This window comes from Apteryx mantelli, chromosome 3 (genome assembly GCF_036417845.1).
Source record: "Apteryx mantelli isolate bAptMan1 chromosome 3, bAptMan1.hap1, whole genome shotgun sequence".
In the NCBI taxonomy this organism is placed as follows: domain Eukaryota; kingdom Metazoa; phylum Chordata; class Aves; order Apterygiformes; family Apterygidae; genus Apteryx; species Apteryx mantelli.
Genome location: NC_089980.1, coordinates 88,144,849 through 88,172,349, shown reverse-complemented (window position 1 = coordinate 88,172,349; position 27,501 = coordinate 88,144,849). Strand labels below are relative to the sequence as shown.

At 39.4% G+C, this 27,501-nt stretch overlaps 2 protein-coding genes across 13 annotated transcripts in view; one reads left to right on the top strand and one right to left on the bottom strand.

The window, feature by feature from the left end:
* ARMC2 (armadillo repeat containing 2) overlaps window positions 1-23,267 on the top strand; it is a 75,739-nt gene extending 52,472 nt beyond the window's left edge. For 10 of the 12 annotated variants that reach the window (XM_067293883.1, XM_067293882.1, XM_067293878.1 and 7 more), the window contains 6 exons: window positions 10,077-10,395; window positions 11,929-12,051; window positions 13,964-14,077; window positions 15,495-15,627; window positions 17,897-18,054; window positions 22,559-23,267. In XM_067293883.1, coding sequence (XP_067149984.1) covers window positions 10,077-10,395; window positions 11,929-12,051; window positions 13,964-14,077; window positions 15,495-15,627; window positions 17,897-18,054; window positions 22,559-22,695 — 984 coding nt within the window. In that variant the 3' untranslated portion in view covers window positions 22,696-23,267. The remainder of the gene's footprint in view (window positions 1-10,076; window positions 10,396-11,928; window positions 12,052-13,963; window positions 14,078-15,494; window positions 15,628-17,896; window positions 18,055-22,558) is intronic. The other 2 variants (XM_067293886.1, XM_067293887.1) reach the window with 2 other exon arrangements.
* Window positions 15,638-27,501, bottom strand: part of SESN1 (sestrin 1) — a 103,252-nt gene continuing 91,388 nt past the window's right edge. The window contains exon 11 of the transcript XR_010883781.1: window positions 15,638-16,471. The gene's annotated coding sequence lies outside the window, so the exon portion shown is untranslated. The remainder of the gene's footprint in view (window positions 16,472-27,501) is intronic.

Genomic DNA, 27,501 nt, shown 5'->3' with positions numbered 1-27,501 from the left:
GAAATCAGCTTCTCTTTTGTCTACTTTATTAAGTGCTTCTAGAATATCTCTTTATTTACTAGGTTAGCATTGCTTTTTGTGTTAAATACTGCCTCTGTTTTATCAAAATATTAACTAGTAAGGAAATAATTTGTATTAAAAGAAATTATTATGTTGTGATGATTATATATGCATATGATAATATGCAATGTTTTCAGAATAATTTTTTTTCTTACTGTGGTTTTTAAACAAACACACAACTGTCAGTTGTCAGCTTACTGAAGCCCTGCAGAAGCAGGAAGAGGGACATGGATAATGCAGTGCACCATTTTTTTCTGCACTGTACAATAAACACGTGAACTGTGAGGAGTGTGTGTTTTTCCTGAGGTGCAGTTGGCTCTGCTAATCTTCCCCTCCCCCATATGCTCATAGCTAGTGAGTTATAGAGTGAGTTGATATCTGTTGAACAGAAAACAACTAATGGCAGTGTGAATAAAGTTGTCTGTTGGGAAAAGAAGAAAAAAAGAGGAAGATAAATCAGTATTATTAATTCAAAGCATTCAAAAACCGTAGGACTCAAAACTGATATTTAAAGAAAGAAATAGTGTGTGTATTTTCTGAATTTTCAGGTCACAAAGGTCATGGGATCGGGTTTTTTAATTGGCAGTTGTGACGGCTAAAAACATACTGGCCAATATAAAAAAAGAAAACCAGCATTCAGACTTTCTAAAGTGCTTTCAGAACTGTGACCTTAAAAATAAGCATTAAATATTGTGAAAATAAAAATGGAGTGAGGGCTGGAAATGTGACTAATGACTTGCTCCCACACCAAACAGTGAGTTCCACAGCTGCCACCCAGCTAGTCTCTGTTCTTCTCACCACTTTGCAGCTTTGATTCTTCTCTTTTTTTTCCCCAGCTCATTTTGTCTCTTGGGTAGAGGAGTAGAAGGAATGGGAGAGCAGTAAATCAGCTCTGTGAGAAGGATTTTTGGGGAAACTGAGTTGGCAAGACCTTAATTTCATGTGTCATACTCTTAGGTAAGGAGTTTACAGGATTGTGACAGCTGGATCTGCAAGGTAGAACTGAGGAATTCAGCAGCACTTTTCTAAGCATCTGGAATACATGTTCTGTTTGACTCTACTTGTACTTGGTTTTAGAGCTTACTCATGTGGGGAAACAAACAAGCCCTTGCTGGCTGCCAGGTGACACAAAGCTGTCAGAAGAGTTCTTGTAGAACCTCTGTCCTGCAGGGTGAGCTTTGCATACTTCTGTGCCTAGTCAACTTTGTAGTCTGTTTTGTCCATCTCTAGAAATCTTTGAACAAGCTGCTGCTTCTCCATCCAGATCGTCATCTTCTAAGCTTTTCAGATAAGCTATATAAAGCATGACTTTCTCAGGCTGTGGTTAATGTCATAAACCACAAGGAGGCCATGCTTTTGCAACAGGAAGATTGCATAAATAGGGCAGTACCTTCTGTCAATCAGTCATGCACTGTCTGAGTTCAGGTGGACTTTTGGGGCCCTGCCAGAATCCATGTAATCTTTTATCAGTGTATAGTTAAGAGGCTATTTTCAATCTTAATGTGCACAAACACAGGGTGTGATACTAATATTTGCATAGATGAAATCTTGTGCCTGTTGTATAGCCACAGAGTCTCTTTATACTTCAGTTTAGCCTAAGAAGGATTTAATTAGAAAACATTTTTTAAGCATCTGAGTCACTGAATGCAGCACTTGCCTACCAAACAAAAGAATAATCATATTGGGTCACTCCAAAGGCGTGTCCATCCTTACCTCAACAGGTGGGGAAAATCAGATGCCTAGAGAAGAGTAAAAACAGGGAAAGCATATGTAATACTTATCATCTATACTTTCCAAACCTCCAAGTATTTTCAGTTTGAAGTCTTCCTCAGCCAGATGTGGTTCCCCATGTACCTAATAAACCTCAGTGGACTTTTCTTCCCTGAACTCCTCCAGTCTCCTCTCTACCCCATACAAACTTTTAACATTCTCAACATTCATTTTCAAGGAGTTCCCATAGCAACTATGTATTGCACGAATAATTCCTTTTGCCTGTTTTGAATTTAGCCTCTACTAGATTTATTTGATACCCTCTGGTTCTTGCATTGAAAAAAGTTGTTGAATAGTTGATCACTAGTCACTCATTCCATACCACTCCTGACTTTTCAAAACTTTATCAGATCCCCTTCAAGTTCTCTCTTTTCCAGGCTGAAGAGTCCTTGCTTACTTAAGTCCTTGATTACTTAGTTGTTTCTGATATGGAGGCTATTCCATACCATTGTGCATCCTTGCTGTTCTGCTCTGAAAATTTTACAACTCTGTATCATGTATCTTTTTTTGAGATGAGGGGACACGACTTGCATATGGCAGTTAAGATGTGGTCATAACATAGATTGTATACTTGCCAACGTTTCTCTATTTCCTAGTAATTCCCAAAATTGGATTTGCTTTTTTGCTGTTCTGTGAGCATTAAGCTAACCTCTCATGGAACCCCCATGAAGAGTCTGTCATTAACCCAAGATCACTCTCCAGAGTTGTTATGGTTGATTCAAAGGCTGTAATTTTACATGTGGAGGTAGGACTGTTCTGTTTCTTTTCATTTCATGTTTATGTGCATTTAAACATCATCTGCCATTTTATTACCAGTTACTACATGTCCTTTTTCTGTTTTTCACTCCTCATTCATCTTTACTACCTTGAATATCCTAGTGTCATCAACAAACTCTGCCATGTTGCTGCTCACCCACTTTTCCAAGTTGTTTATGAACATGTTGAACAGGACAGGTCCCAGCACAGAACTCTGTGGAACTCCACTGGTCATCTTCCTCCACTGCAGGAACTAATAATCTACTCTGTTTTCCTGTCTTCTTATCATAACCTATACTAGGACATTCCCCCTTATGGCATGACTGCTTAATTTCATTAAGATTTTGGTGAGTGGTTTTGTCAAAAGTCTTCTGGAAATCCACATAGATTGTATCAACTGGGTCTTCTTTATGCACATACTTGTTGATCCCTTAAAAGAATTCTGAAGATTTTGGTAAGTCAGGACTTGACTTTACAAAAGTCTTAAAGTAGATTGCATTTATCCAACTGTCCACTAATTTTTTTTTTTTTATGGTTTCTTCTAATTTATCTGGTACAGACATCAGGCTTCAACCTCCCTTGGATCCTTTACTAATAATAGATGTCATGCTTGTTACCCTTGCAGTCCTCAGGCATCAAGGCAGTTTTAAGTGAGAGGTTGCACATCACTGTTAGTAATTAAGCTATTTAATTAATGAGTTCTTTTAGAACTCTTGAGAGATTATCATCTGGTCCTGATGATTTGGTACTGTTTGTTAGTTTGTTCCTTAAAATTGTTTATGATCACTTCAATTTTGGACAGATCCTCTGATGAGTCTTCACCAGAGAAAGGCTATAATCTTCCTGGTTTCTTTCATATTGAACATGAATCAATGCAAAAGACTCATTTAGCTTCTCTGCAATGACGTTTTCTTCTCTCAGTGCTCCTGTTTTATCCTAATCATCAGTTAGTCCTGCAGATGCTGACAGACTGCCTGTCCCTGATGTGTTTGAAAAGATTTATTAGTTTTGCATCTCTTGCATCAGCTTATAGAACTACACTAATTTACAATTATAATTTGCATGCTGCTTTACCTGTTTAATTTAACAATGTTTGTAAAAAAACAAAAGAAACTCCAACGATTTATTAAATGAACAGACTGAAGTTGCTTTGTCATCCTCTCTAAGCAGATGTCCTCATTTACTGGATGCTGTCCCTGGATCTGCCCAGCTTTCATTCCAAATGCAGCTACCAGGTAGTAGGTCCCAACTTGGTTTATAGTCTTGAGGGAGCAAGCAGGTTTCTTCTTGTGAGAATTCTTCATTTCTTCCTCTGAGAAAGACTCCTTTTTAAGGCTGTTGGATGTCCTTTTGTGCTTAGAATTGCTGCAGTGAGGGAGAACCAGGTGGGGCCCATAAATGCTGAGATTGTCTCCACTTTGTCTCTGGCTGTATTTATTAGGCAAAGGCTTATCTGCATGCAGTGACTGGCTTTCCTGGCTGTTTTTCTGGCTGGCTTGCAAAGAATTGTGTGATGAGCTGCCAGGAACCTGGTATCTGTCCATTTCAGTCAGTCAGTCATATACATAAGTCATTTAATGACCCAAAGCAGCCACAGGCTCTTAACATTAGATTCCAAAGCTCTAGCTATGTTTAGATCAGATTTAGGTGTTTGCCTCTTGAATGCTCTGAGTGTGTTATTGGCACTCTGCTTGGTGGCATCATAGTCTTACGAGATAATGAAGATTTATTTTTTAAATTAGAAAAAATATATATTTTTTAATTTTTTTGATAGTGTTTGTGTCTGTATTCATAGCTTGCCTCTAAAGAACTCAACAGTGATGGCCTAAGTGTTCTTTGTGCTTCTGTGACTCACTTTTTACCCCTATGCTATCTCCTCATTTGGGCTGAGGACAGCTATTTATGTGGCTGCACGGCCACATTTGTGTGGTCTATGACTGCATCAGGTCATAGAACTGACCCAGATTCCAGTAACTTTTAAAACGCAAAAAACCTGTGCCCTCTGCTGGGTTATGATGACCTGCATTACTGCCCAGTCTTCTTTGTTGAACAGCCATACAAATAATACAGATTAATACATTCTCTTTCACAAATACTGAAGACACAACATGGGTTGGGAACCAAACAGTGAATGGAAAGGAGAGTGGGTGCTGCTTGTGCCACCATTTCTGCTGAAAGAAATGCTTGTCAAGGTAACCTTACAAAGGACTTTTATAGATTGTGTTTCTTTTCTCCTACATTTACAAATATGTATTTTCTATTCCTCCTTCCTCTAGCCCAACAATATGTCCCCAATGTCATAGTGCCTTGGGCAATTAAAAAGCTATGAAAGGGATGTGGTAACTGGCCATTAAAGAATCAAAATATGAGATTTTTCTCCTGGGTTTTGTGTGTGCACATGCATATTCATAACTGATCAATCATTCTATCCTGAGTTAACACTTTTTCAAGAAGAAAATATCCATCTTAGGATAAATATACTGACAGCTGGAAAGTATTTCCCTACTGATTAATCTAAATAACCACAGAAGGTCACCCTTTCCCTACAGTATGATTTCTGACAGTATGCCTAACTGACAGTATATGTCGTCTTCCTAATTCTCTGGTTGTGATTTTTTTTTTTTTTTTGTCTGAAGTAAGGAAAATGCAAAATGTATGCTCTGAAAATAAAATGGTCAGGGAATGTAGAATCAAAGTTTGTAGGCATGCAGCCTTTGTTGGCAGATATCATAAAAAACCTGCTGTTCTGGTGTACTGGAAGATACAGGAGAGTGAATGTAATTACTAGATAGGTAAATATTAGAATATCAAATAAGAAAAACAAGAAGGTAATACTGCTTTGTGCTACTGACACTGTTACTAAAATATTTTGCCTTGTTCTGGTATTTGCATTCTACAAAAGATGCTCTGAATGGCTTTGAAAAGAGATACAAGAATGATTAGAATTCCCCCCAAAACAAGATTAAGCAAATTACTTTATCAAAGATGAAGATTAGACCATGAGCAAGTTACCTATTAATAGAATCCATGTAAGGAAGAGATTTCTGATGGCAGACTGTCCTTTAATCTAAGGGGGAAAAAAAAAGTAGTGGCTGAAGCTGTACAAATTCAAACTAGAAATAAGAGTAGACATTTTAACCAGGCAGATCAACAGTCATTGGAGCAATACCATGGAGGATATAGTGTTCAATTTTTTTCAGTTTGTGAATTCTAGAAATACTTTTCAGTGGAGCGTATGCAATGCTTTTTACCAAATGTTGTTCTCTTGACAACATGCTTACTTTTCTTTGCTACCTTTCCCAGATCCCCAGGTGTTCACTAACCTGAGGACATGAGTTCTTAATTGCTAACACACATTAGGTAAAAATGTACCCTCTTCTGAAAAGTATACCTAAACGGATTTCTTGATGGAGAAATTACTGGTTAGGGCCCTGTGACCAGTGTTGCACAGAAGTAGGGCGAGGTTACTTTAATGTCCTCTCCTTATCCTCAAATGCATTAATATTTGTGGGGAGTTCCCTCTTTACTGACAAAGTACTTCTTGCTATCACTGTGGCAAAGCTTTTTCTCTCTGCTCCTTACTTCAGGTCTCTCAGTCAGGAGCATCCAAAATTTTCTTGGCCAACTGAAAGCTGCTTGAAGGTTTCTTCATTTGCTTTTGATACTTCCAGGCTGTTCTCTCTCCTCTCCCTCCTCCCCTCCACTTTTTTTTTCTTCCCCCCTTAAATCAGGTTTCATTTGGGGTCAGTTACTACTACTGGGTTTGACCTGGAATTTTCACAGTCAGGATGTCACTGTAACTTAAATCTTTACTGTGTTTGGAAGAAGATGGTGCAACTGCTGTTATTTTGTCCTATAAGTGGGCTGTCAGACCCTGCACAGAAAAGTCTCATCTTTCTAAGGGTATATAATAAAGCAGAAAGACAAATCCGAAAATTAAGTGTAAATTTGATCCAAATGAGGCCTAGAAGCAATTCATCCTGCTTGGCGGCTGGTGGAATTATTACTACCTCTGTTAAGTTTGTGTAACATGGAAAGCACCTTTCATTTACAGCTGGAGATTCAATCTGAATTTTTGTTTTCAGAATTCCCCTTCCCACCAAAGGTGGGTACAGGTGCCAAACAAACTAAAAAAGGTATTTGGCTAGTGTGTGCAAACCTTAGAATGGACTTCCTTGCCTCCCTTGTTTATCTTGTTTGAGTTAGAAATTACCTACCTAATTGGCTTTACTTTCTTTCTGATAAATAAACCTGAACTATTTGTAGCCGTGTTCATCATGATTTACGGAAAAGGGCAAATAAATTTTAATTGCTAAGATAAATTGCTGTTCTGTGACTCAGCAAGCATATTGAATACCTTTGCTACTTGCACAGTGCAAGGAATAGGTTTTAAGAATCAGCTAAATAATGAAGTCTTTCAAACCAGCGATCATATGTATATGAGACTGTTTGTCAGAAAATTAAGTCTTAGAATATGTGGTGTCATTACCCCTTTAAAAACAAAATATTGTAGTTTCTGGACAGATTGGAAGAAAATAAAAAAATCAGTTCTCCTTCTGGAGCTTTGCTTGACACGTTTCTTGGAAGTTGTTTGTCAGTGAAGCTGCGTGGTCTCACATAGCTCTCTCCAATCCCATTTGGGTGCACCCTGTGGACAGCATGTCTCACATGAATGCCTCCGCATAGGAAGATGAAAGAACACAGTGTAATTCCTGGCTTTAGTGCTAAATTGTCTTTAGTGCCATACATATTAAAACCTAGCTATTATATAAATTAATCCAACAAATAACCAGTATGTAATTTTTCTGTACAGCTGCAGGAATGTCTGAGATTCCATGTATGATTTCTTAGTAAATACTCCAAATATTTGGAGATGTATAATAATCTAATCTATTAGACTCATATTTTCTTTATGTGCAGAAAGGCCCATGGGCCTTGTACAGGTTTAGTCTTGCAAGCAGTTTCAAAATGCCATTTACATATATTTCTTTACACAGCAATTCTAAGTTGGTGTTTCTCACTCTTGCAGTGCTTACCTAATGAGCATTTTAAAAAATTTAGCCAAAAATGAAAATAAAAACCTTAGAGCCCTCTACTGCTCAGAAGAAGTTGTACTTCCTTTTTTTCTTTGACTCTACTAGTTTAAACTGTCACTGGGAGGTAATGAAATTTTGGTAATATGCTATTAAAACCGGATGTGCTTAGCTAAAAAGAAGCTGTATTTTATAAGTTTATTTTGATAGCCTGTAGGTGGAAAGAACAGTTGAGCTCACACTTCTCAAAATATCAGCTGATTGCTGTACAGTACCTGTTTGTCTGCCTTCTGATTGGGTAGAGCCGTTGCTGGGCTGATATTGTTTTGACCAAAATTAGAAAGTCAATATAAACGAGTCAAACTAGACTGCCTGCTTTTTTCAGTTCTCTCTTCTGATTCATCACTTGTTTGTTTCAAATTCTTACAGCCTTTGTGAATTGGGGATTGTGCCAGCAAAGGTGAAAGCTCTTAGTGGTTAGTCAGTAGGAACGGTCATAAAAATTTTGTCTCGATGACATTTAGATGCTAGCAAAAATAATGATGCCTAGTTTAAAAAAAAAAAAAAAAAAGGAAATGGGTCCTACAGAGTGATTGTGTTCAACATACAGGTGAGAGAACCTATTCCTCACTTAGGAGACTGCTACCCTGAATTTGTGAAGCAGGCATTCACCTTCTTGACCTTAAGTGGATGTTAGTTAGTGCCAGCGTCTTGTGGCAGAGGCTTAAGACCTGAGATTTATTGGTGAAGTCATGTATGAAAGTACAGACGGATTCACCGATTACCTTCAGTATTAATACGTATACTTTAACAATTTGGATTGTGTCTGGTTAATTTATGTTACTAGTACCATGTAGGATTAGACTATCTGTGAATATTATTGTTGTGTTTGAAGAAAAACACCATGTAAATTGTTTACCAAAATCCTGGGTTAGTGCAGGTACAGCAGTTTAGCAGCTAAGGAGAGACTGCTGTGCTGTACTTGAAGAAACAGTGTTACTTTATTGTACTGTTCAGATAAAACGTATGGACTTTTCTCTTTGGAAATGAATAGATTTTGATGCAAGTGACAGAGGGAAATGTTTTTATTTGTTTATAATGAAATTAGTTCAGACTTTCAGAATTTTTTTTCCTCCCATACAGGTGGGTAAAAAAAAGATGGGGATGTTGTTGAAGGACAGTTCAATTAAGATCTGCTTTTGTTGCCAAAAAACTGTTCTATCTCAGTATGTCTGAAATGAAGCAATGAGAGATACAGTCCTATATTCCACTGAAGGGCAGGGATAGGAGTGTTTCAAGAGATCAGCTTGGTTAAATCATGAGATCTCGAGATAACATACAAAATTAGAAAGTAGGTCTTATTTGCCAATAAGAATAAAAGGGTAGCAAGAACATGTAAAATCAAAAGCAGAAAAAACAGAGCACAAAATGAGATGCAACTAGAAAGGGACATAAAAAGGAATGGGAAAAGTGTCTGTGGTATATTAATAGTAAGAAGACAATAAGGAAATAATTGCTGCAGTGTTCAGAAGAGGATGAAAATTATTGACAGATGATACTGTGAATATTGAAGAGTGGAATGCCTTTTTTTCTCCTTTTTCTGAAAGGGTCGAGTATGATCCAATAACTAACCTGTATTCCAGCCTGAGTTCTTTTATCACTAAAGAATGAGCTAGAGTATATTTAAGTGTCTTCAAAACAGCTGGGTCTGATGAAATGTACCCTTTGGTACTTACAAAAGGGTTGAAAAGGGTTATGTGTGGAATTTTCGAGAAGTCATGTGGGATGGCATGGTTGTATGTCACCTCCCTAGGAAGAGGAGAAAGAGGAAGAATGGGGGAATAATCCAGCAGTCAATGTAGATTGAATTTCTGGTAAAAATCCAGAGCACATACTTCAGCTATCTATAAGCGATTGGATTTAACAAGGAGATGAGTAAGAGCTAACATGGATTTAACAGTAACAAATCAAGGTGAAGTAGTTTATCTTCTACAATGGGTAACAGGGTTAATGAATTTCAACACTTAAGACTGCTTGAAACCTTTCGAAGACTAATACGGCCTAGAGAAAAGGGGAAGGTGCTCTATAGCCGTCACAGCTGACGTTTGCTTGCTTGAAAGGTTAGTAAGCTCTGGCTCATATGATTATTCTAGTTATATAAAGTGCTGTTTTAAGATTACTGTGGATAAAAATAGATTACCTATACTAAACACCTCATTAGTAATTACTCCAGTACTGTGCTCTTCCTGTCTGTCAAATATTTTTAATTTCTTCTCTAACCAGGGTTATGAAAAATAACATAAAAATTATTCCTAGTTGCCTTATTTAGCATTTCTTCAGTTATTCTGGACCTGCTATTAACTGAATTGTGAAGCAAATGAAATATTATCTTCTTCTTAAGCAGCTAATAGCTTCTAATTGTTTTCCTTGTAATATGGTTTATTTATTTTATTGCAGGATTTGGTTGTTCGTATTGTCTTCATTCTTGGGAATTTAACAGCAAATAACAACCAGGCCCGCGAGCAATTTTTTAAAGAAAAAGGAAGTGTTAATACGCTGATATCATTATTCCAAACCTACCATAAACTCGATTTGAATGCAGAAAAATGGAACCATGGAAGAGGAGAAGAAAAGAAAAACCAAAAGCATCCTTCAGAAGCAGAAGATGTTCTGATAAAGCTGATAAGAGTGCTGGCCAATCTCTCCATTCATCCCAGTGTAGGAGCAGCTCTGGCAGCTGCTCATCACGTTGTAGAATTACTTGTTACAGTACTAGGTAATAAAACCTGTATGATGTGTGTTATTTTTGTTCAGTCTATAAGGAAAGTTCAAGATTTCACTACTTAACCTTCTTACTTAGAGTCAGCCATAACTAAATTGGTCCTATTGCTAAAATAACAAAGTCAATCTGCTGGTCCTCATAAACTGCACTATGTAGAAAGCCTGTCTGAGACAGTGGAAGTGTTGCTTCTTTGGTACTGACTTTTCAGGGTCTAGGGGAAAGAGGCTGTTTTATTCAATGGTAAGATTTGCATATTTGATCATTAAGGATAAACAAACTAGAATTTTATTTTAAATATGTCTCACTCTGAGTTCATATTATAACAGGTGTCTATTCCTATCAAATGCTATATAAATGTATTGAGTTTTTTATTTTTTAAGATTTGCAGTTTTTGTGACTATTCTGAATTAATTCTGAATTATCCCACCCTTTCACCCATAACTTCTAGCCTCCTCCAAAAACTTCCTCTCATTATTATTATTATTGTTTTTTTTTGAGGTTTCCAACCTTCATATCTTTTTGGGTGGGAGGTAGTATCCCTTTCCCTCCAACCTGGGGTTTAGGACTGCAGTTTCTTACTGCTCACTGTTCCCTTTATAAATTTAATAATAGGCTAGGACTGGGGAGTCTGTTCTCCCAGTAACCAAGTTCAGCAGTGATGAGATATCTTTCAGAGAACTCAGTATTTTTTAGTGTGTGATGAGAACATTAAATATTCTGTAAAAACAATCAACCCACTTGTATGCTAGCTTAGCTGTGTTACCCACCAGACACATGGGATTCCAGACACAGACACTCAAGTCCATAGATTCTTTCTTATACCCTGTGAGAGCTTCCTGGGTTAGAAGGATCTTAATCTTTTATAAGGGCTTGTGAGCCTCAAAGCTTGTCTCTGACTCCATCCCTTCTTCCTGAGCACCGTTTCAATTAGTCTCCTACAAAATATTCTCTCTCCCTATGAACAAAACCTCTCTTTTAATTCCATCACCTTGGTTTGAGAGACATCCTGAACCAGATGAATCAGTATAATCAATTTTTAGACTTTGCCAGTGTACCAGGAAATTTTACGTTGATTAACATTCCTTCTGCCAGGAACTCTTAAGAGAGAGAATGTTTCAAATAATGTTGAAGTTGTGGGGTTTTTTAATGTGTCATAGTACCCAACATCTTAGTGTAATAGTCTGTGGTATTTTTCTGTGCCTGCAGTCTGATATCTATCACAGGTGTGTTCCTGCACGTGGGCTCTTTTCAGTTCTTTGCAGTGACTTTATCCAAAAGTGAAAGTTTGAAATTCCTTGAGAGAAGTTTGAATGAGGTTGAATTTTTGTAAGAGTACTGGTCCAGTTGGTTGGAGCAGCAGCTGTCGTACTGTAGCTGTAACCCTTTATGGTTCAAACAGATTGGGAAGAGTATAGCTGTCCTAGTTCTGCAATCATGTAACCTGTGATTTTGTTTGCTTCGGAGCTGTAATACCCTTCTAAGTTTGACTCGTGTGTCATATGCATGGATATATTTTTTTAATATCAGAATACAAGTCAATTGATGACTGTGAGGAGCTGGTTATCAATGCTGCAGCAACAATCAACAATTTATCCTACTACAAAGTGAGGAGTTCTGCAGTTGAAGACAAGAAGCTACATATTGCAGAAAGTAAGGACTTTTAAGTCAGTACCTTCGTGTAGTTTTTTGAAAGTGGAAGTTATGTGTGCTAGACTTTGACGCTACAGAAAATAAAGACACTGGTAGTATTTTGTGGTATTATAGTGCAGGAATATAAGTTTTATAAATTCTTCCTGTAGCAATTTCTAATTCTTTTGGACCATAATTCTGTGACTTGTGTGGAAATATTTGGATTGTTGAACAAAACCCTTCTTTTCCTCCCCAAGTGATTTACCATGTTGTTTTCTGCGTAGCAGCTTTTGCTAGACTTGTTCAAAGTCCGTATGCTTGAACCAAAGTAATCACATGGCTTTTTACTTCTAATCAGAGCTATTTCGTGTGTGATAAGTAGTATTTTTTTTTTTCTTCTTACTACCTTCTAGAGCTGCAAACTCTGATTTATGTCTGCAGTTTATTTGTTTCTGGCTAATAAATCCATTGCCAGTGTAGGAACGGTGTGAGTCCCTCCCCTGTCAATACAGACAGTGGTCATATTTTAGTGAGGTGTGGAAACTGCATCTGAATTCTGGTTCTATTGTGTTAATGTTATACAGAAGATAAAGAGTCTATGCCTTGAATACCTTGCTCTCTAACTAGGCGAGACAGAGGCTGAAGTTTTCACAGCAGGCAGAATGAGGAGTAGAAAAAAATATTCTGTCTCTCAACCTAGTGCCCTGGCTGCTGGATGTCACTTCATCTCTAGCTAACAGTTCTGCTGTTGTGTTGTGAGTCATTTTATTCCCCATAAGCCAGCTGTCTCTTAATGCCAGCTGGAGAATGAAAAACTTACTTTATCATAGACAAATGCCTTACTCCTCTCCCTCTCCCTTCTGCTCTCCCTCTCCTGTTTTTATTGTTAGCCTGTGGTGTCAGTCCCATCACACTTCCTCTGTCTGAACTAAGGAGGACAGAGAAAATCTTTTGCCAGAAAACCAGCAGGTTTCTTCCTCCAGGAGACATTTTGAGAATACTTGCAAGTGGGTGGATCTCAAAGACAAAAAATAATGATTTCAGATATCTTTCTAAGACAAATTCAAGGCATGTTTGGTATCGCAGCATTCAAAGAAGGAAGTGATGGGAATGAAGCCAACCTCTTTTTCTCTCTCTCTCTTGCCTCCCACTACCATTTCTCTCTCCTCTGTGGTGGAAGGGTTATGGGTTAACTGTTTGAGTCATTTACTTGATGGATTGATTTCAGTGGTTCCCTTCTTCATCACAGAAGACTGGTAAACATAGCTTCTGTGTCACTCCCTTGCCATGCACCAAAAACCTACATGATGGTTGCCTTTCCTAGGGAATGCTGAAGTCTCTTTGTTTCTGGTGAAGTTACATGCTGCTCATATGTGAAACTGCTGAACAACAAAGCAGCAAGCAAGTAAATGCTTCAGACCAGGGACAATATTATGTAGCTGTTCAGAGAAAATGTATTTGCTTGTTACAGTAGCACTGGGAGAAAATATGGCTAATGTCAGCAAATAGTTTGAGTTTAAGGAGATGTCCTACTATAAAACCCTCTGTTCAGGGTCTGGTCATTTCTCTCATATACTACAACTTTCTTTTTTCTTCTTCATCTTCCTGGATTTTCACATGAGCCCACTCAAAACTGTATAGCAAAAGTGTTGTCCATTATTACAACTGTGCTTAGGCTATCTTCATAACTCATCCGTTCCTTCTCATTTAGCCTTCTCATTGGAGCTCTTTGTCTCATCTTCAAAGCCCCACCCAATTTAGCTGTTGTTCTACCATCTGCTCACCCCCTTCATTGCAGCCAGAGAGATACTGTTCACATTTATTACATTTATCTGTTGCTGCTTGCATTCTGATATTTATTGATTAAAAAGCCAAGCACGTGTTTGAGATATACAAGTAATTGTTTTTATTTCATTTCTCTACAAACCAATAGTGCTTTTAAAGCTGTTAATGAGCAACAGTATGGATGGAGTTGTGGAGGCTGTAAGAGTCTTTGGCAATCTTTCCCAGTATCATGAGATATGTGACTTCATCATACAGAAAAAGAGTGAGTTACTTCTGCATTTGTAGGAATGTTGTTTTTAAATGTCCATAGTTCTAAAAATGAAAGATTGCTAATAAGCTATCTCAGTTGAAGGGTAAAAACAATCTTATCTCATGTTTTGTAAATGATGCAAATCTTAGAATCAAATAGTAGTCATTATAAACACAATTTTATTTCAATTTCATTAAAATGGAAATAATTGGAGTAGGAAAAATGTCACTAGCATGTGTCTTTGAGAGCAAATACTACAAAAAAACTGTTTTTCCAAAAAAAAAAAGAAGTTTTGAAATTTCCAGTCACTCTGTCTAATCCTCAAGTCCTACAGGTTAGTAGCGTTTTGATATAAAACGAAAATCCGCCTTAGTTCTCATATAGGTTCATAATTACAAGTTTTTGATTCCCATGTTTGATAGCTTATAGCACTTTGTAACATGCATTTAAGATGTTTGACTACCTCAGCAAAGGGACCTCCTATTTGCCTCTGGGTATAGTAGTATACAAGCCTTTTCAAGTGCTTTTCCTTTTGGTGTCTGAAGAGCTTTGGGTAACATGGCAGCTCCTTGCTATCCAGAGGTGGTGTGTTATAAAAGTTTAATTAAACAACAATTCACTCTAAATTTTTTGCTTTTATCTGTCGGTGCTTGAAGTGAGATGATCTGCCAGAATATAGACCCCATTCTTTTAAGGGTGGACATATTGCTGCTTTTGGAGGAGAAAGGCCTCTCTCAGCAGTGGAAGAACTGATACTTGGTAACAGGTTGCTAATGAGCTGTCTCTGTTGGAGGGAAGAATTTTCCAACTTGGAGAGACCATGGTGTCGGACCACTGAGCTCAGGAAGAGCCAAGAGGGTGCCTCTCCACTAGGCAAGACTGACTTCCTTACTGGGGCTGTCTTTCACTTCCTGTTGACTTCAGAGTCCAGCAAGTGCTGCAACATGTGGCAAGTCCAGCATCTGCTTCTTGCCTGTTTCTTGCAGGAGTCCTGGGCTGCAGCAGTCACTGCTGGACTTGCGCAGTCTAAGGCAACTCAGTGAATGCCAGGCGCTAAATCCAAGCGGTTTCTGCTGACTGCACTCTTGAAGGGAGAGTCATGCTTTGGAGAAATAAGCTTTAATTCGGTTTAGTCAAATTACCTCTTCTAACTGGATCTTCATATTACCTTGGTGCGTTTTTATGACTAGTTAGAATTTTGTAGTTGTTGAGTTGCTGAAACTGGTGTTCAGCATGGTGTAATGGCTGGTACTGTCTCCTGTGCCTGTTTTGGCAACTTCATAGTAACAGGCTACTGGGTAGTATATCCTGCTTCAGTGAAGCACATTTGACTGCTTTCTGTGTATGCATGTTTAGTTAGTATGTTGTAATGCCAGTTGTATCGTAAGTCCATCTTCTCAGTAATTTTGTTTCCTTCTTTACAATCCAGTTTACAAGTTCATGATTGCTTTACTTGATGCCAAGAATCAAGATGTCTGCTTTTCCGCCTGTGGAGTTCTGCTCAATCTCACTGTAGATAAGAATAAACGAGCTCTGCTGAAGGAAGGAGGAGGAATTGGGAAGTAAGTCCCTGAGTATGTTTACAAAAAAGACAAGTTCCAGAATTGTGGACTAGGGGTTTCAGCCAGATTCTGTTCCTTTGGGGCCAATAACTTGTAAAAGGGATATATACTGAATAAATATTCAGGATCTAAGTCTTCAAGAGCCTTTCATATTCTTCCATTGTGTTTTGGGGAAAACATTAGAGAGTGGTTGAGCTACTGCATCACCAACAACCATGGAATAAGCTCCCAAAGATCTTCATGATACATACAGCAGAGGAGAGTACCATACAACACAGTAATTATGGCATGACTTTTTGCAGTAGCTGCTTGTGCTGTGCTCAACATAACTGGATCCTTGAGAGCTAAATCTGAAGTTAATAGACACCATTAATGTGCCTGTTGCAAGTGTGAAGATTACTTCAGGAACTATTTTACCCTATATGATCTCTTGCAATTTTTATAACTACTAAGTTGTAGCTACCCAACAGCACTGCAGGGAGAGCTATGTGATGTGGCCGTGTTCAGCACAGAATAACTTCTGGGTCTCCTATCTGAGAGTTGAGGTGTAAAGCTTACTTATATTGTAAGTGGTATTAGATCTTGAAAAACCACTGTGGATGCAACACTTGTGGCTTTGATGTTCAGATAATAGCGGATCCATTTTAATTGGAGCAACATGAAGGATCTTGTTCTGATGCTTGTAAAGCTGTTGATACAACCAACATTTATGAAACAATATACCTAACTTTGAAATGCTTTCGGGTTCATACACCATACAATTATTTCTTTTATGCAGTGTAAACAGGGCATAGTCTGCTTGTCTTTCCTTCCCATGTTCTGGTTATGTTGCAAAATTTGAAAGCTGAAAAACAAGAATAAAAATAAATTACAGGCTAATTAAAATATAATGTTAGAAATTTCTATAACATAGGATTTTCTATACACTTTCTGAAAATTTTTGAAGAAGGAAGGAAAAAATAGCAACAATATGGAATAAATCTAGAGAATATGAAAGTGACTGTTAAGGAGGTCATCCTGACTGTGCAAAACCAGCTCTGTGGATATTTAGAAATGAGGTTATTGTACAGATATGTAGTGGCCCTGATAAAACATGGAATTAGTCTCATCAGAGAATTAAACTTCTAAAAATTAGAGCAAGCTCTTTTTGCTTTTGATCAGATGCTTCCCAGTCTTCAACAGTGCCTTCAGAGAGGAGAGAAGAGGCAATTGGCCTCTTTTTGTTTGCCAATCAATTACTGATATTTTTGACCATACCTGAATGTAATAGGTGTCCTGTGTTCCCTTTATTAATCATCAGATTATAAATCTCCCAGTGAAGTAGGGAAGGGAGAGAAAGTGGGCTCATGGGGTGAGGAAGAGAACAGCAATGAAAGGATTACTATTGGAGAGATCACTAGGGACAGCAGGTGAAGAATAATGTTTACTTCTGCTGCCCCAGGACTCGTAAATACTGCTGTTTGGTAACGTGAACGCTTTATGTAAACTGATGCAGGCAGCTTAATTTCAGAGTCCTGCTTATGATGTAGACTGCATTTGATGTCTGCAAGGAAGTGACACATTGGGAGAAAGGTTAAGAACTTAATGGTCCTTGATAAAACTGGCAGTTTTGAGAGGAATCCATTGGGAATGGAGGTTTAAGGATTACAACAAAAGAAGGGATGAGATCTGCAAAATGGGTCAGACTTCATGAAATGTAACATGTAATCCTGAGTTGTGGAAATAGCAGTAAAAACTGCTTTCTTTTGGATGTGTGTCTTCTGGTTAGATTCTCTGATGTGTAATAAGCTGGAAGTTCTGACTGAAGCTTTTTCTGAATTCATATCATCTCATTCCTGGATGGACTCTTAGTGCCTGATAATGTTTAGTTCACACTGCAGTTTCTGTTCTAGTGGTACTACAGATTAGGGCCAGTCACAGATTGTCATGAAATTTGTTGGAATTTATTATCTTTGAGATACTAAACTTTTACTTTTTTACTTTATACTTTTTAGTATTTTTGAGATGGTTAAATAAAACGATGATTGAAATTGGTCACTTGGGTTCAAAAGTTATTGGAGATGGACAGATGCAGGCAGGCATATATGCGTATATAGACAAAAGGGATGTTCATATCCTTAGGGAACTAGACTAAATAAAGGGGAGAGGGTACTGAGGAAGAGAGAAGTATTTTAAGTTTATGAACTTAGAATTTGTCTGCAACCATTCATAGAGTCTGCACACATTTCTAGGCATTGAGCAAAACACTGTTTTTGTTTGGTATTGACAGGTTAGTTGACTGTTTACAAGACTTTGGGCCGGCAGACTGGCAGCTGGCTTGTCTGATATGCAAAACCCTGTGGAACTACAGTGAAAACATCACAAGTACAGCCTCATGCTTTGGAGAAGATACCGACACACTTCTAGTGCTGCTCACATCACTCTTGGGTGAGATTTACAATCTTGGTCTCTTCATTAGTAAGAGAAACTGAAGGACAAAATCAAAGCAGTATTGTTTGGATGGAAGTGCAGCTTAGAGGTTGACCAGCATAGACTATTGCCATTAGGTCTCTTGCCATTCAGCACGTTCCCTCACATTTTACAGATTGCCAAGGTGGAACTGGCTGCTGTCACTCCCCACTCTAGTTTGTCTCGTTAGCATGCTATTGATGCTTTCCACCAGCTGCCTTTTTGCCTTCTCGAGCCAACTATCCTGTAGACTTTCAGTGCAAAACATACTTTTCACTGGATGTGGGTCCCGCTGGCCTCAAAAGTAATTGCAGGGGTTTACAGAAGCAGCAGCTCTGCTCTGATGCACCTGGTTACTATGCAGAAGAGGCCAGGCAGCCCGAGAGCATGGCATTTCCCCTCAGCTGGGGCTGCATGCTACAACCAGCGGAGCTGGCTGCAGGTGACAAGGGTCCCATGGCTGCTCTTCTTTTCTCACCACGGTCTCCCTGTGTGCAAGGACATCCTTACAATTTCTCATCTTCTCCTTGAAGCTAGGGAAGGTGAAAATACAAGCTGGAAGGTGCCCACAAGTGAATGTTAGGGCCCTGCTTTGCTTAGCCAGTTGGCTCTTTTCATCTGCGTGTTTATGTTTGCTTCGGATTTTACACAGTTTAATTGCTATGTAATAGTTCCATAGTCACTATATTTAATCTTCCTCCTTTAGTTTATGAGCACTACTTTGGCTCTGATTTTACTTTGGGTAGGTCATTTGCAAATATCTTTAAAAAAACCCCCAAACTTTAAAATGGAAATGAAATTGAAGCAAACCTTAACTGATTTTGATTTAATTGAAAATTTATCAAAGATTTATGCTTGTTGTGGGGAAGACTGCATGTTAGTCAGACTCGGATAGAAAGTGAGATCCCCCCCAGTCTTTTTTGTGCTTTGTTTGGACAGTCAGAAAAGTGGGTGGCTTTGTGAATCTTTTTTTTTTTTTTTTTTAGTTACGGCAAAATGACTGTAATTCATTGTTAGAAATCATTCCTTGCATTACATTCCTTGCTATGATGGTGCTAGTGTATCTTAGTAGGGGCACTAATTCCATCTATTTGTCTTAAAATTCTCAGCATTTTAAGATCATTAGTGCATTGTTTAACATTCTGCAACAGAACTACAAACATTCCAGTCACAATCATGCTTGAATTTTCTGACATGCAGCAAAGTATATCTTCATTCCGGATAATTCTTAATGTTACTTATTTTTTCCTCTACATTTAACACTGCCTCTTCCATCAATTAATTTGACTGCAGAGTCCAGGCGGGGTAGTAATTGGAACTTCATTAATTTGTACCACTCATGAATTGGAAGTTCATGTACAATCGCCATTCCAGTTACAGCCTGATTATGACACTTAATTAAAAATACGTCAGAATTATATCAGAAAGATAGTCTTCCTGTAAACTGTACTCAGAAGAGTAACTGTAGAAAAAGCACATCTTACGCATCAGATCTGCTTCCTCTGTGTGTTAAGAGCCAACAAATTTTTAGTAATAGCAGCTGGTTAATATTGTCCTGCATCCTCCTCCTGCCATTGTATCCAGTAACAGCCTTGAAATGTCATTGCTCTGATTCTATCATTCAGGAGGCAGGAGGCAACTTCTGACAGTTGGTGGACTGTACTTCAGCACCAGCACACTCTTTGAGTGTGTAGGAAGCTGAAAAAATGGAGCGTGGGACAGCAGACACCTCAGGTCACCTTCTCTCCTTAGGGCTCCCCTCTCCCCCCTTTTTTTTTCTTTCTCCTACCTGGAGCAAGATGGCAGAGGATATAATGAGGAATCTGATGGGGAGAGGAAACAGCCCAAAAAGGAGATGTGGGGACCAAGGAAGCCTGGATAAAAGGTGTTGTTCCTTTTTCTCTTCCCCTGCCTGATTCCAGCAGCCTGAGATGCAGCAGCAGACTCTGCTTTTCCACCACACTCTCATTAGCCTTCTCTCAGGGACAGGGATTTTAGCTGCTCTTGAGTCTCATGTCACTTTATTGGCTCAGAGCTCCTTGAGGCCGATGTTTCCTTGCCCGGCGCAGCAGCTTTGCTTTGACCCGTTCCCTCAGGAGCAAAAGCAGAGATCAGCTTCAGTCTTGAAAACATCTTTCTGCATGGGCGTTCAGTGCTATTTGGTGCACAGGGCACATTTCTATCTCCTTCCTTCTCTTTTTCCAGACTTTTCTTCTGCTCTCTTGCCCCTTCACTCTTAATTGGGTAGCCCAGGCAGACTAAAGCCTGAACTCTAGTTTTCAGGTTTCCCCATAACATGCAGACCCAGTGTTCTTGACTTGCTACTGGGCTTGCAGCTGGTTCATATGCTGTTTGGCCAGTGCCTAATTTTGCTAGTTTTGAAGAGAGTCCTGAGTAATTATCTGAAGAAGCACAGCTTGCACGTGGGACACTGATCCTCACTGATCCCCAGTGTTGCTCACATTCTGCTTTGGGAAATTTAACATTTAAACTTTTGAACTGGTTCTGCCCCTTGTTCTTGTGGGTGGGTATCACCAGCCTCAGTGATTCCATATTTTTGGCTTATGGGCACTCCTGTCAACATCTGTGGCACACAGCTGTCTAATAAAAAGGAGAAATGTTTTTTCCTGTGTGTTAGAAAATAATGAATTTGGATATGAAAGCCATTTCAGGAGTAGGCAAAGCAATTCTGCCTGAAAACAAAACCTGTAATCCCTTATCTTCCTCTTCAGGGTCTATTACTCATTTCTTCGCTGCTGAGATTAATTTTGCATATGTTGGGCTATGGTGCCATTGATGTGGCAGGAGCCAATGGGCATGAGTTGCAAGTTGCAACAAATCCAATTAAATATTAGGAAAAAAATGTTTTGCCATGTGGGTGATTAAGCACTGGAACAGGTTGCCCAGAGAGGCTATGGATTCTTCATCTTTGGAGATGCTCAAAACTCAACTGGACATGGACCAGAGCAACTTGATCTAAGTTGACTCTGCTTTGGGCATGGGTTGGCCCAGGTGTCCTCCAGAAGTCCTTTCCAGCCTAAATTATTCCATGGTTCCATTGAATATGGATCTGATGTTTTAGGCTGGATTTTATCTCTGATTACAAGGTTTCTTCCTGCAGAGATGTGACATGTTTTCCTTCTTGAAAGAATGCTTTTTCTCTTTTTTTATTACAGAAAGTCTCTGTTGCAAATGATACCTTCTCCTTATGCAGAGTCCCATTTTAGACTAATGTTGCGTTCTGCCTTGTCTCTACCTCACAATCAATTCTCCTCAGAATCTCTTTAATTTTACTTATTTAGAAACACTCTGTAGTAGCGTGGAAGTCAAGTGCTGTTTGCAGTTGCTGGGAACTTCCTGTGCAGTGGAGCCCATTGCCATGTAGGAGTAATGTAATCTCTTCCTTTATAGCTGTTACAACTCAGGCCATGTACTCTACATAAGGACATTTTCATTCTTTTAAATGTTAATAGTTGCTGTTTGAATATCTTTTTTTCTAAATAACTTTTGACTCCAAGTGTAGGTAACTGAAGTCTCTTTAGCTCCAATTTCCTCTCTTACTTGCTGTGGATGTGCAGTAAGCTGTTACAGAATTATGTGTTTAACAAATTGTGAATCTGGTGCTCTTCCATAATCTAGCATAAAGATGTCACGCTGCTCATCGGGTGGAGGATTGTACTTTCATTTTAGGTCAGTTTATGGCCTGAAGGCTGTCAAATATCCTTTCTCTTGAGCTGTACTAAACTCCTGTCTTTAAAACATTTGTTCACCTTTATCAGTTGTATTTGTAATGTAGATTCCTGATTCAGGAGCATGTTTCCAGTTGCAGACTGTTTTGTTTCTTCTGTAAGGGTTTGTTAATTTGCCACATCCAACCCCAGGAAAAATGAAGGAGGAAGAACATGTGTAAAGCAAGACTTCCTTTCATTCCTAACTTTTCTTCTCTTTCTATTAAGACTGTCCTATTATTTTTATTTATGAAGTATGTGAGGAAGGGAGGGCATCAGTATTATATTAACTGACATGGTCCATGTGCTTTAGGTATGATAGCAGATATAGTTTGAAACAGACTACGCAAACCATATTAGGAAAGTGATTTGTGACAGGAAAAAACATAGCTGTATTAGATGAATTGGATTACTTGCACTAGCAAAATTTCTGTGGCTAATATTCAAACTCAAGTAGTTTCCAGGCTGACAGTCACAACAAATGCTTGACCTTAGACACATAGCTTTGCTATTACCTTTGAGGTGTGAGAGCAGTAGAACCCGCAACACCTTTTTTACTGTTTTTCTGACTCTGGCATCCTTTATTTTCAATTAAAGCTAAATCCCTCAGAGAGTGATGCTTAGTTTAATTTAAACAGAGTTGCTTTCAAGCCAAGAACATACACAACTGATAAATTGCATGTGCTGTGGTCATAAAATAAGTAGTTGTGTTTATTTTTATTCAAAACTGGTAATGATATTTTCCTTGATTACAGATGAGGAGCTATCATTGGATTACAGCCTCAACAGAGATTTAAGAGACTACCACAGAATATATTGGGAAACAGAATTCAAACCTGTGGCAGGAAAGCTTCTTGATAGAATTCAAAGCCATCACTCCTCCCAACTATGACTGTTACTCCATTTTAATCAGAGGTTGGCTAAGGAGTATTTAAAATAGCTGAAATATTTGTAGGTAATAACATAATGATAGATGCAAATAATATATAATAATATATTGAAAACAGCTACAAAATAATTTTTTGTGATGTAGATTGTACAGTTACATATTTATAATGCACCTGTACATTGTCATTGGTAAGCATGTTGGAGAGCACAGGAAAAGTTAATTTTAAAGGAGTAGAACTTGACATTTGTATACTGGATACGATTTTTTGGGAAGCTTGTATGAAATTTCTGTGTGTGTAATTACTTTTTACAATATGTTTGAGCTTATCAAGCAGCTGTTCAATGTGATTTGTCTAATAATTACACAGTTTCTTTGCTGGCAAAATGAAACAAAGCTTCTAATTTTAAATGGTAAAATACCATTGGGTACCTGGATCTCTGTGGTACCAAAGAGCTACGTACTGTAAAAGAATGTTATATGATACAAGCCACATCTACCTACAGACTTTGACGCACAGTTTTGTCTTTTATATTTTATCCCTTATAAAATTCTGCAACAGAATAACCGTAATACTAGTGGGGCATTCTGGTGTATTTTACTGTAGTCTTCATTCTTTCACAGATGCTTTCAGTGGTCAGGAGGAAAGTTGCTCCCCTTCCCTTCAAGGAGAAGCTTTTCTTTACTGATACTGTGTGGTTAGCGTATCCCAGCTTCCCCATCGGTGCTCTTGGGATATAGGTCTAGCTGTGCTGGAAAGAGGTGTCTTTCTGTGTTGGGGCTCCGTGTCTTAAGGCAAAATGCCATTACCCTGACATCAGACTGTGTTTTTCTTTCAGTTGTTCCTTCGTTGCCCAGGAGCTGCACACGTGTCAGTACTTTTTAGGTTTTCTCGGCCAGCTGTCTCCCCTGGGCTTCTGTCCCCGTCCAAGGGGAGACCCATATGTCTTTTACGTTCCTTCTGACTTCTTCTGGCTGCTTTTATTGATCAGTTTTTATCCTTGCAGTGTGTAGAAGTCCCTGTTCATAGCTCATGGATTTGTTCAGCAGGTGCATGACTGGCCTCAGGCAGTACTAGCCCAATTGGCTCCTGAAAGCTTTACACACCTGACCCATTTGTCTCTTCTCCTACCTCAGACTGCTAAGAATAAACTGCTGTGCAGTGACTGCTGGACTCCAGCTCTTACCCCTGGGGTCAGCAGCCTCACGCTGTACTGTGTGTGCCAGGAGGGCAATTCTCCAGCCTGGCAATTGCTGCAGAGAGGCTGAAGGAATTTATTTTTCTGAGGCAGCAACTCCGAGCTCCTTTCGTGGCTCCATGGCACGTTTGACAGGGCCATGACCTGTGCATCCAGGTGAGGAGATGCAGTGAGGAGGCTGGGAAGCAGAGGAGAGCCCTGCAGTGAGTGACTTCCGGAGTGCGCATAGCAGCCGCTGTCACTGCAGTCTGCAGAGGAGACTGCTCAGCTGTTGAGTGTGGCTTGGCTCTGCTGATCTCAAAAAGATCTCAATTATTATTCTTTCTTTTGCTATTTTAATTTTAGCTGAAGTTTAGGGAGAAGATAAATGGCTTCAGTGCCACATTTGCTTCTTGGAAAAGAGAATGGATTTGCTTTTAAGGGATATTAAGGACAGGATGATGGGTAAGTATTCCCCTGTGAGAAGAGTGCTAGAGGCATTTGTTCTTGGCATTTGCATCAAGGCAAAAGGCAGGTGAACACCATGCTGTGTAATGCAGGGTGGGAATGCAGTGGAAAAGGCCTTGTGGCCAAGTGCTGTCAGTAGGTCTAATCAGAATTGACAAATGCTGGCGATGTCAGAAGGCAGCCTGATACTGACTTCTTGCTCAAGTCCATGAGGTGGCAGTAATGTAGGCATTTAAAATCTGTTCAAGGGAAATGTTAGTTATTTTGGTCAGTACCAGTCAAACTCCAAACAAAGGCCTGGAGCGCTGTGAAAAGCATCCTCTAACAGAGGCAAAATTTGGATATTCCACAGCGAGGAGAAAAGTTGGGGCAGCCTGGGTGTTTGGCCTGTGACAGCTCCAGAAAAAGCTCCTTCAGGTAAAGCAGAGAGGGTGGCAGAAGCCTCAGTGCACCTGACAGCACAGCCAGCAGCAGCTCCCTGGCTCCTGTGGAGCTGCGCCAATCCATGCTTTTCTCTGAGCAAAACTTGTGGGTGACAATTATGAGCCCTGAAATACTGATGTACTCTTACGGCATCTTCCACCATTTGACTGTCTGTGCCACAAATCTCAATTCAGAAGCTCTCTTGTGATTTCAGGAGCCCATTCCTGTTCAAGGACCATTTTTTTTAGCCTCTGTCACTCTTACTTTTTTGTTTGTTTTTTTGGAAGGGGTGTGTGTGTGTACATGCCTACAAAGTTTTGAAGTGAAACTTTGCTGCAAAGATGATCGAAAGTCAAGCACTGACGGTTATGAATGTTCATTGCTACTCAGTGGGTAGATGGATCAAAATCCTGTGCCTTTTTTTTAAAAAGGGTCAGACCTGGGCCCATGCAGTAGCCAGCCATGTAGTTGCCTCCACTTGTGTTGGTGCAGACAAGGTGTTTCCATGCTGTTGCTGGGAGTGAAGTGCAGCACTGCCTCCTTCTGTGTGATGAGTGGCCTCCTGCCAGGGTCCCCCACCCACCTCTTCCTTTGGGGAAAGTCACCAACCCTTGACGTGCCAGTGACTGTTGAGATCAGGGGGCATCGCGGCTGCGCGTGGGCTGCTGCACTTTGCAGCTGCTGTCTGAGGCTCTGCAGGAGCCACCTGTGAGCTTCCTGGGCTCACAGCCAGCAGCAGCCAGGGCAGCTCATACCAAGCCAGGGATGGGGGCAGTGTTGCCCCTCGGTCCTCATGCCCTGCATGCCATGCAGCTTCTCCTCTCTGCGGGGGTGACCACTTTCATGGCATTTCTGATGGCTTAGGGTTTTCTTGTTTTTAAGACTGTCCTCCACCAACTTTAGTTGCCACTGCACTTAACAGCCTTGCTCGTTCTCTTTTACTAGGGATCACAAATGCCTCAACATTCTTGATGGAAAAACCCAAGACATTTTCAGGTGTCTCCCAACTGTGTTGTCTTATCACTTATGCCTTATTTTTAATGGGCTCTAAACACTAGGGAATGGCATAGCCTCTGACAGATCATTCATTTTATTTTCAAACAGAAGATCGCTGTTTTTTATGGCAAGCTACCTTAAATGCAGGAGAAAAACCTTGGTACCTGTAGGCCTCCTAAGAAAGATCAGTTGGCTGGAGAGCATGGGAGTACTTCATAGAAATTATGAATAGAATTACACTGGGATAAGTAGGAAGAGCAGGTAAATGCAGATCTTGGACGAGCTTCCTCATTTAACTGTGGTATCAAATTACCCTTGTTGAGGCTGGGAGTTTCCTAGCAAAATCGGCAGATACCACTTGAAATCCTGTACTAGAAACACTGAGAATTCAGTGTGCGTGTTCAAGCAGTAGCTGCTTTTTAGTAAGAGCAGAAAAATATCTATCTATCTGCTTACTTTAATAAATTACTATCATAAGATAGCCTGATTTTTCTGCCTTCCATTTAGAGAGATGCCATATGTTTGTGCAGCAAGGTTAGCAGAGCTCCTTAAAGGACTTCTTCAGGTAAGTCCTGAGAGACTCGTAGCATTTCCCTTGTGTAATGTAGGTCACTGCTTATAAGTCACTTTCAAAGTGTGGATTCCCATGATCTGGTCTTACATCCTTAGTAATTCTTAAAAATATTCAGCTCAACTCCTTCCTCTTTACCATGTTTATATGACTGACCAGTGTATGCACCCAATTGACTGCTGACCACATAAGAGACTAACTCTGAGGCCAAGTTGGGGTGTTTTGCTACTCATCTGCTTTTTTTTTTTTTTTTTTAAGCCACCTAATCATGTAAGTTCTGTTAATGTTCCTTTGTCAAGTTTAATTGAAACTGGACAGTGAGTTTAAAAATTATTAGAGGGAAATCAATGAGAAAAAATGGTATCTTCCTAAGGTAACAGGGCTGATATAGCAATCTTAGTTCTTTCTTTGTCTTCTCCAGTTGTGCACAACTGGGATTCTGGTTGGAAAAGGAATCCTTTTGGAAAAGGGTTGATCCATGCTTTAGTCTCTCCATTGGAGATAGATAGGAGAGGCCTTGGATAAAATGTACCCAAAAGAATCTGAAAGTGAGTGTATGGGGTGTTAATGCACCAGCAGTAAAATAGCTATGAACAGGCCCTTTCTCCAAGGTAAATAGCTTTATGTTTAGTCTGGATTGCATGCTCACTGTGGTTACTGCTCTGCTTGAGAATACAAGAAGCCACTCGCACACTGCAGTGGTATACTGCCTGGAAAGGGAGAGTATGTGCATGCACCTGTGTGCAGCTGGAGATTTCTGGCTGGAAACAGACAGTTGTTTACCCTTCTTGAAAGGCTTCATGTCTACCTCTGATTAAAAAAAAAAAAAAAACTGCAGAAACTTCATTTACAGATCAGGAATATGCTTTCTGTATGTCTTTAGGCATAGTTAATTTTATGATTTGCCCTTAAACAGGAAAGTTTTGCTCTGTTTTTTGGAACTTTAAAAATCCTGTATTTTTAGTTAAGAGGAAATAGCAGATGCTTCCTGTTAGTCACAATTTTGTGACAGTTTATTAATTGCTCTCCCCTAGATCATTTTAGGTATTTTGGTTTCTTGGACTGTAAGCATAAAACTGTTCTCAGAATGTTCTGCCATTACACTGAGCTTTAATTTTCAAGTATTGTTTGCATGGACTCCTTAGGAGGAGTAGGAATGGACGGTGCAGCCTCTCT